Below are 10,225 nucleotides of genomic sequence, written 5' to 3' on the forward strand. Positions count from 1 at the left end.
CCAGTATTTCATGAAAGGACTAAACATATTGAAGTTGATTGCCATTTTGTACGTGAGAAAATTCAACAAGGGTTGGTATCTACAGGATATGTGAAGACTAGAGAACAATTAGGAGATATCTTCACGAAAGCATTGGATGGAAGACGTATAGATTATCTATGTAACAAGTTGGGCATGATTAACATATATTCTCCAACTTGAGGGGGAGTGTTATAATTCTATAGTTAGGGTTTTCCATTCTTGTAGATATTCTGTGATATTTTCCTTTTCTATGCTTTGTACACTTGTATATATTCATATCTTTGGTGAATGAATAGAGTATTCTGATTCTTTCTCAAACCTAAGAGTTTTACAGTGTAAAAGTTTGCTGCTGTAACTTTTGGACAGATTTTGTTCTGATTTTTTACTTTTAGATATCGGAAGTGATGAAGGTGCTAAGGGGATGTCAACCTAGTTGAGATGTCTGGGTGTACCTGCTGATCCTTAGGATTGACTGTATCTCTGTTTTGCACTGTTCTGATTTTTCATTATCTTAATGAAATTTATAGTGTCCTTTTCAAAAAAAAAAAAAAAAAAAAAGGAAAGTCTTCGACCAAAGAGAGGAAAGAAGGCCAATATTTTCTCTTTTATCCAGTAGAAACTAAGAGTCTTTCTTCCCTTCCATATTGAATCTATCTTTGTGTTGGTTTTTTTCTTTTTCCCATCAAGCCATTTTCTTTATTTTCTTTGAGCTTTAGGGGGAAATAAGCTCATTTACTTAATCCAAAAACATCAACTTGTGGGCTTAAATCTACAAAAGTAAGGAACGCACCGGAGGTCCACATACGAGAATATGTCCAGGAAGTGGAATATTGTGGGTCCCAAACCACATACCCGCCCTCGGAGATAATAATACTTTAATCCCTGCAAGCAAATATAATTCAGTGTCAAAGATACTTTAGGCATTTGCAAGGTTGAACAAAAGACAGAAGAAAGAAGAGAGATTGAGGCCTCGGTCAACAGAAAAATGCTATCAGATGCACCAGAGTTTATCTTACCTTGTTTCCAACTGGAAAGCTATGTTGTAATCACCTACAGGCTAGGAAGCACACGTGTGGGGTTTTCCCCAATTTCATTTATCAATAAAATGTTTCTTAATCCAAAAAAGAAAATGTTTCTTGAATCAAATTTACAACATATAGTATAACAACATCAGCAATATTACAACTCATAATAACACAATTTAATTATGAACAATTCATAAAGTTTTGACGTTTTGCCTTTTGATTATGCAGTTATAATTGAAACCTCATAACGTAGAAATAATTTGTCATTAGGATTTCCGTACGTCAATAGACTCAAAGTAATTTTCAACTGAACAAAAAATGTGCATACTGCAAAACATGTAACCCTAGTTTAGTACAACGCTATCAAACTATTAAAGCTGCTGAGTGATCAAATCAGTACAGAGAATACTTACTATTAATAACATTAGGAAGCGCTGCGTCCAACCAACTCAGAGAAGATACATCCAAGCTATCAACCTCAACGTATGTCTTCTCTTTGATGGTTGAGAAGGATACAGGGTCACCAAAGTGCAATCTTTTAGACAACTCCACACCTCCCAAATTAATGATGGACTTGTTTTGATCATCAAAAGAAAGTTTGAACGCATTACTGCATACCCCTTGCAATGGCTCGTCAGAAATAGTCATAACATACAGGATCTCAACTGTCTTAGTTGTGTCTTCTGAAGCATTAAGAGATGTCAATTTTATATTTCCTTTAGTTCCAAACTTCAAACCATCGACTTCAAAGTGAAGCAAGCTCTGGTTTCCCAAAAGCACTGAATTAACTTCAGTTCCTACACTAGAAGCAATGGCATTTAGATGTGCCAAAAACCATTCTCGGAAAAGAGTTTGTAATCCTTTTTTTACACTTGCCAAACAGCAAGAATCCTCATCCTCTCTACAAGGAGATTCATGAGCGAGAACATCAACAACTTGTTCGTGAGCTGACACATTAGCAACGTCCATATAAGACCAAGAGCTAGTCTTCAATAACATATTTTTCCTCTTCACACTTTTATGGCTGTCATTTGCCTTCAGATCATTTTTAGCAAGAGGCATGTCATCATCATGTATTTTAAAGTAGCAAAGTGAGAGCGAAGCAGAGGAGAAATCCACCTTCAAATTAACTTTCTGTGGCTTTACAAGAACCCCTACAAATATTCAGACATTCCCATAAGAAACAGAAAATATTATATACATTAAAGCATCAGAGGAATAAAGGCACCAAGATAACCTTGAAAAATGTTTGGCTAATTAACATAGGCATCTATTTATAGATTGTTTACTGTTTATTACGTAAGAGAATGGATTTTTGGAAGCCCAAATCTGGTGCTGTTTCCTGCTAATTGAATCTGGATCAACTTTTTGAAGAAGACCGACTCACGTTTTTAATAAACCTGGATTTATCAAGCCTTGCGATGGAACAAATGAATTTGTATTGATAATTATAGAGATAAAAGGAAATAATTACGAAAGAACTTGAACTTTAAGACACCAAATGTGATTCAACAATGATAGCCAAATTTCTAAACTTATGGATGAAAGGATATATAATTCCTTGTAAGAAAGTCAGAAACTTAATACAAATACGTTTGGAACACAGAAGGTACTAAAACAAAATCATTTTTACAGTTCAAGTTTATTTCCTTCAACCAATTAAAAAAATTAGGTGGCAGGCATCAAATTCTTTGTTAAGAAACGGAAATACATTGGTACACAATGGTGCAAATTACAAAGAAAGTTTCAAAATAAAGAAGCTACCAAAACATGAATGTGCTTGTAGTTTAAATATTTCCTTCCTCCAATTAATACACAGATAACAAGAGGGCCATCAAATATTTTGTTAGGAAATGGAAATAAACTAACATACATGAATGTAAGTTGATTCTCAGATAAAGTCGAAGGGAGCGAGCAATCATTATATGTCCTTCGTTCACCAAATTTGAATTTAAAAGATAAACAATAGCCGGTCTGTTTGCCTCTACATTAGTTCTTTCTCCACTGTTTGATTCTGCAGTTGAACCTTTCAACTTCCCCACATCATTGATCTCACTACGCTTCTCACTCTCTTTCCGTGATGATCTAGGCAATATAGAAACCAACTCAAGAGAATTCAATGAGAAATTTTTAGCTGTTTGTGGATGAATAAAGGCAACAGAAGTTGGCACTACTCGAACCTCAATGCCTGCACAATTACTATTGTAAATCAATCTCTTGTCTAGATCTTGAACTCGCAGCATCGCTTTTCTAGAGTCCAGAACTTTCTTGCGTGTCTTTGGAGACACTTCTACCTCAGTTCCGGGCCCAAGTTGCACTGAGAAACAGAAACGAAAAATAAATAAAATTACTTTAACAAGACCACTAAAAAGAAAATAAATGGCTCAACATTCTCCAAATTGTCTTCGAAAGTCTTGACAGCAGGAATGCAGTAGTTGAAGGGTATTTATTGCAAATACATACAGAAGAGTGCACACACTTGGAGTATCAGTACGATAAAATGAAGAAAGTTACTGCTGCAACCTCCAGGAAAGTATTAAATTTTTTTATTATTATAAAAGAATGTGAGTGTTCAGCCAACAGATGCAAACATCAAGTTTCACAGAACCATTTCCCAGCCCTATAGCAATGAGTTTTTAGAATCTACAGTCTTGAATATTCTATATTCGTTCTTAATAATAAAAATAAAAGTATCTCGTATGCATACCAGTCAATCTGATGTAGCATCTTTTGGGTAATATTGTAATTCTTGGTGATAATCCTGTAGTTCTTGGCCATTCTTGGGAGATCCTTTACATTGCTTTATTTGTCTTAGGCAGATTAAGTTTGAACCTTTTACCTCATGGTAAAGGTTATCATTGTATTTCTTTAACAGCTTTATTTTTAAACTTTACCCTTCTGTTATTCGGTAAAATAGGTTGTAACTAGTAAACTTCAGCTTAATAAATATGGCTGAATACTTCAATTTGAGGCTCATGAGAAATTCAGTGAACTTCCGCAAACTTAGTGCACCACAATCAATTTACTAGGAAAGCAAATAAAATATCATATCCATTCATTACATAGAAAAAAAAAATGTCACTGATCAGATACCTCAGACTCTGCTTTAACCCACCACCCCCCCCCAAAAAAAAAAAAAACCAATATGCTTGCCAATAAATTACTAGGAAGTTTCTAAGTCTTTAAGAGAACTCAAGTTGATGTACCATAAAACTGAAAACAAAGTATGAGGTATCATCTTACCCACCGCACACTTAGGAGAAGTAGAAACCACATGGAATGTAACAACCTTCTGACCATGCAACCACAAAGGAAATCTCATTGCTTCATGAATGATTCTGACCTGCATCATACATCATTTTAAGAAATTATTGTCATTAATAGACAGGTCTTACATGATATCTAGTTATTATTATCTTCTGTCAGCTTCCTTAAATTATATATTAATCATCATCAATTTCAAATGATTTGCTCATAAGATACTTTGTTGAAGTAACTTGTTACCTTCAATAATCGTTATTACTAGAGATAACAGTCGAAGAAAGATGAAAAGCAACATGGTTTAATATTTTGAATGGTAGTTTTCCATGACTGACTGGTACTTCAAATTACAGCCTCACCATGGCTCCTCTGTACTTGCTCTCAACTTAAACCTTAATAATTGAGTTCTCAATGACTATTGCAATACTGCATGTCATGCCCTAACTAGCCATCTCAATGAAAACAAATATCCTAACGTTGAGGAGTGGAAAGACTAAAATTAACTGGAGACACTAACAAAGATAAGCAAAAGACAGAAGCAGCAAGTAAGAAAAGGAAAACATGGCAAAGAAGTCATTGTTATTTGATAGAAGTCATGTAGATTAGATTTCAACCCTAGGCTGATCACAAAAATAATATCACAATCGAACCTTTGACAGCACCTATTATCCGTTTTTTTAAAACAAAACAAAACTTTTCATTAATGATTGAAAAGTTAAGAAGAGTACAGACTGTAGACAAAAATAGCACCCACTATCTGTTATACATCACATTTTTTTTTCTAGAGTTGACAAACAATAACATAAGCAAAATGGACTAAAATCCTCACTAATCAAAGAAGTTTTACATCCATCTTAGACGTGCAATAAGAAGGGGAATTATAGAAGATAAAGATGCAAATGAGGGACCTGGTTCAACATGGCTGCCTCAGCAAGCTCTGCATTCAACTCTAGAACTTCCCAGTCATCCTCACTATATGGCTCTATCAAGACTTCAGTAGCCTTTGGCACATTAGAAACAGCTCGAACTTTAACAGTGGTACAGTCTAATAAGGAAATGCAATCTGCATACTGCTTGGAGACCTACATTAAATTTAAACTATTAAATACAAATATAATATGACAAAATTCAAGAAAAGTTTTCAATATGTCCAAAGAACCAGATGCTGCTTATGCTAAACAACACAAAAATTAAGGAATGTGAAGAGAAAAGGAGGCTATATTAAAGTTTATGATATTACTTTACTTAAATGCAGATAGGATATAGCTAGATTCAATTTTCACAGCAAAATATGATGGAATTAACCATATGAAATTAACAAGACAGACATCATATGATTCATTAAAACTTACAATATAGCTGGTTAATAACAGTTAACAAAGAAGCAAAACTACAACTACAAAGATGCAAATAGACATTCCAATGAAGAACTCATTGATTATACGTTGCAGTCACAGGATAATCCTCCTAAATGATGCTGAGTCGATTTTGCTACACTTAAAACACTGAAATTCCACACTTCAACAAGACTCCCTATTCTCACCCCAACTATATCTTATAAACAAACTACACATTAATGGAAAATAAAGTTTTAATAATCAGAATCTTATGCATTTACATTCTATGCACAAGTTTTGAACTCTTGCAGCTCTGCTCCTCGAAAAGTACTGATTACCGAGGGAACCCAAGCCAGAAAAGAAGTTCAATATAAGCAAGATGGCAAACATCAAGTCCTCTCAATTTATCAGTTTCTAAATACAACCTTAAACATGACAATGATTTTTTTCTAGAACAGTCATCCGAAACGCCCATAATTGAAGAATGCTGCTTCAGACGTACTAGTCAACAAAGAAAAAATATTCACAAACTAAAAAAAAAAAAATGTTCTCAATTGTCACCTTAGCCATGTTCAAGTAAGCTATGCAAGTACTAATAAACACCAATATACAAAAATAGAAGTATATACCACTAAGAAAAGACTTCAAAGGAAATAAAAACTGAAGGCGAAGAACGCGTAAGAGCAAAGGTACCTCAATTGCAGAAGAAGTCGAGGTAGCGCCAGACCAAGAAACCGTCCAGACCTCATCGGAAGAGGAATTACGAAGTTCAAGAACGAGGAGCTCAGGGAGACCGGCCATGGCCGAGGCAGAACTAGACCGCCTCTCAAGAGCTTGGATGAGAACAAGAGGAAGGGACACAAAACAGTTCTCGATCCCTCCCACAGTCCTCACCTCCAACTCCATAGTATTCTAGAATTAAATTTCCACTAGCGGAAACCCGCAGCAGAAACTAGTGAATTAGATGGTGCAATGTAATTCCAAGATCAAATTAAGTCGGCTGCATGAATTAAAAATGAAAATTGAGCGACTCCAATGATGGTTGGCTATGACGCCCGCCTTCACAACCACGGAAAGAGAGAGATTTTCAGTCGCTCTCCAATTCCGACTTTCTCCGGTGCTGACAGTTATAAGAGTTAGAGTTGGAGTTGCGCCCAGTTCAGTTGATGCTCGTCGTCGTATAGTCGCCGGAGAAAGTTCTGGGTGTTTTCTGCAACGTTTCGTTCAAATAGGTGCGAACTTCAATGACGCCCATCATATTATCTATTGGGTGTAAAAAAAATGAAAAAACCAACCGCCCAATTATCTACCCAAATTGAGTTCAAATAAATAAAAAATTTATGAATTAGTTGATTGATGGATTCACCTAATATAACTTGAATCAATTCGAATTTATCATTAATTTTAAATTTTTTACTTATAATACAATTATTTATTATTTTAATTTTATTTAATTCCAATATTCTTTTAATAATTTATTCTTCAATACTCTTAAAACTAGTTTCTTTGCACTCTAGAAAAAAAATTCACTATATAAATTAAAATTGTATTGTTAATCTTAATTCAATATATTAAAATAATTAAATTAAACTTTTATATATTTACATTTTGTTTCTTTTTAAAATAAAACTTTAAATAAATGACTTGATTAACCCGAATCAATCCAACTCAAATATTTCATGGTTTGGTTCATTTTTTAATAATGGTTATTTGGGTTGAAGAAATTTACATTTACAATCTGAACAATTGGGTTGGGTCTACAAACTTTTTCAATCCAACCCAACCCATAGAATACCCTGTAATATCTAAGGGAAAATTGTACCAAAAAAAAAAAAAAACCATTCTCAAGGCCCAAAATGGTAAATTACCAGATTTTGAAAAAATGTGAAATTTTTGTGAATTTACAATATTGTTCTTCCTTTCTTGATTTTTTCTTTCTTCTTAGGCTCCTTTCTTTTTTTCTTTTTCCTCTTCCTTTCTCCTTCTCTACGCGTCGTTTCTTCTTCTCTGATCTCTTTTCACTGCGCATTTTTTCTTCTTCTTCGATCTCTTTCCTCTGCGCATTTTCTTCTTTTTCTCCAGCACAACGAGTTCACACGGGTAGCTCCGACGCGACCAACTCTGATGAACAACAGTAAGAGCGAGAGAGTAGATTGATTTTGTGAGTGAGGAAAGGAAAAGCGATGCTGACGAGTGGGAGACTAACGAGAGCGAGACTAGCGAGAGGGGAAAAAGAGGACCTATTATTCCATAGATGTTCACAGATGGATCATCAGTGAGGTGGATGAGAGCGAGATGAGCGAGAGGGGAAAGAAGACGACCCATTATCACTAGATGTTCGCAAATGGATCATTAGTGAGAAGGAAAGCGAGAGCGAATGCTTTTCCGCTACGCAGAGTATATTTTGGTAATTTCACCCGAATTTGACGTCAGCAAAAGGTCATTCGATATGTTTTTCAAAAACTGGGTAATTTGACATTTTCAACCCTTTAGAGTTTTTGTTGATATTTTTAATTTTTCTTTCCCAATTTTATAATTTTCAAACAAATACAATAACTGAAAAAAAAATGTATCACTTTGTAATGTAAATAAGTAATTTAATTTTAACTTCATATAATAACTAATAATCACACATTTTCATTTGCCATGAGATCCTCTTGATGCATCCATTCACATAAAAACTAAAATTCAAATAAACACATCCCTTACAAATAGTACACAACCCTTCACATAGTAGCTAAATATTTTTAAAGGAATAAATACAAGCTTTCCTATTTTCTTTGGCCCATCTCCATTTTAATAATGTCATGATAGAAAGGATTGTAGAATGATAATTGAAGTTTTTATTATTCTTATAGAAAATATTGGATTATGCCAAAGTGAAGACTAAATAATCCATAGACTTATTTTCTTAGACGAAAAGGTATGTGTGTTATCTTTGTATTTAAATTTTGATTTATTATTATCCATTAACCGTTATATTTGAGGGAAGAAAATCATATATGCATAGTATCTTGAAGTTTATACAATATTGATTATTAGAACTATTTCTGATACTAACAAATATTTAGGTTATTCTCAAATTTACATTCTTATAACATAGAAAATTTAGTTTCATTTTTTTATATTTTTAAATTTATTTTTGAAGGAGACGAGGGATAAATTACAATAAGCAAAAATAAAACAAGAATTTGGTCAGTAGATAAGAAATGGAAGTGGGTTTGAATGAGGAAAAGGGGGAAGAACGGATGTGAAAGTAAAGGTTAAAGTTCAGGAGGGAGTGTTATTAACAATGATGATTATTTTGGATTAAAAAATGTAGCAATTGAATTCAATCAAAAAGCAGCAACACTTTTTAATTTTCAATTTGTAGGAATTTATATAAAGTGTATTCCTTTTCAACCATAACAAAGATTTATATATTAGTGTTATTTTAAAATTTAAATGTTAAACATGTAGTTTTTGTTAGTACTTGAAATTTTATATTATTATTTTCAATTAGATATTTGATTAGATTTCTATAGTTTCAATTTTATGAGAATCTGCAGTTTATACTACTCCCATAAAAAATGTATTGATTCAAAATTTATGTCACCATCAAAACTAATGTTCCAAGTGTTCCAAAGGTCCTTAAACACGTGCAACTCATTTTTATATTTATTGTGAATTAAAATAAAATACGATATATATAGTTTTAACTATTAACTATTTTATTATTTTTAATTTTTTATGTCAGATATTTTTATTAAACTTCATAAAATNATAACTATTGATACGGGTCTTTTCCACATAATCTACATGAAAAGGAATCTTTTATTACAATAGATGAAGTGATGTGGATTATTAGACCTAATACGATTCTAAATAGAAAAACTTCAATCATTTCAATTTAGTTGAATGAGGAAAAGGAGAGGTAATATCTATCCTTAAAATATTAATCATCTTGTTCTTTCTTCGATAATTTTTGATCTCTTGTGGACCTCTCAATAGGATTCGAACCCATATGAAGTTCTGACCATCTGTCAAACAAAAAAGAACGAATGGAACTTGTAGAATTCTCGAGAAATATATATATATATATAGTTTTGGCTATTAACTATTTTATTATTTTTAATTTTTATGTCAAATATTTATTATTTAAAACTTAATAAAAGATTATAACTTTTTATTCAAATTTCATCGACAAAATTCATGTTCTAAAGATCTGTAGTCACATGCATTGCACATATTTTATAGTTAGTAGCCTTAAATGTCGAAAAGGGTAGGATGCACATGCATTTAGGTATTTATGTTTATGTTATTTGTTTCTATGATGAGTTATTCTCATTTAGCTGATTCGTTTTGGGATATGCAACACAAACTACCAATTATATTTTGAACTGCATTCCATCCAAGAGTGTTTCTGAAACATCTTTGGAATTATGGAATGGTTGTAAAGGTAGTTTACTCTATTTCATGATTTGTGGTTGCCTAGCGCACATGCTTGAGGCCAATCCTAAGAAATTGGAACCTCATTCAAAATTATGCCTATTTGTAGGCTGATAATTAAAAATGTGATGGAGTCAGTGCTATGTGATGTCT

The 10,225-nt window shown here is 33.0% G+C and overlaps 1 protein-coding gene across 2 annotated transcripts in view; it reads right to left on the reverse strand.

Moving 5' to 3' along the window:
• The window catches only part of LOC120082818 (peroxisome biogenesis protein 1), a 28,813-nt gene extending 21,919 nt beyond the window's left edge, over window positions 1–6,894 (reverse strand). The window contains exons 1-6 of one of the 2 annotated variants that reach the window (XM_039038144.1): window positions 6,338–6,894; window positions 5,216–5,389; window positions 4,290–4,389; window positions 2,920–3,363; window positions 1,460–2,200; window positions 812–903 (exon numbers count right to left, since the gene is read on the reverse strand). In XM_039038144.1, the coding sequence (XP_038894072.1) occupies window positions 812–903; window positions 1,460–2,200; window positions 2,920–3,363; window positions 4,290–4,389; window positions 5,216–5,389; window positions 6,338–6,550 (1,764 nt within the window). In that variant the 5' untranslated portion in view covers window positions 6,551–6,894. Of the gene's footprint in view, window positions 1–811; window positions 904–1,459; window positions 2,201–2,919; window positions 3,364–4,289; window positions 4,390–5,215; window positions 5,390–6,337 lie in introns of those variants that run through there. The other variant, XM_039038145.1, reaches the window with a different exon arrangement.
• Between the last annotated feature and the right edge of the window lie 3,331 nt (window positions 6,895–10,225).

The sequence above is a fragment of the Benincasa hispida genome, chromosome 8 (genome assembly GCF_009727055.1).
Source record: "Benincasa hispida cultivar B227 chromosome 8, ASM972705v1, whole genome shotgun sequence".
Lineage (NCBI taxonomy): Eukaryota > Viridiplantae > Streptophyta > Magnoliopsida > Cucurbitales > Cucurbitaceae > Benincasa > Benincasa hispida.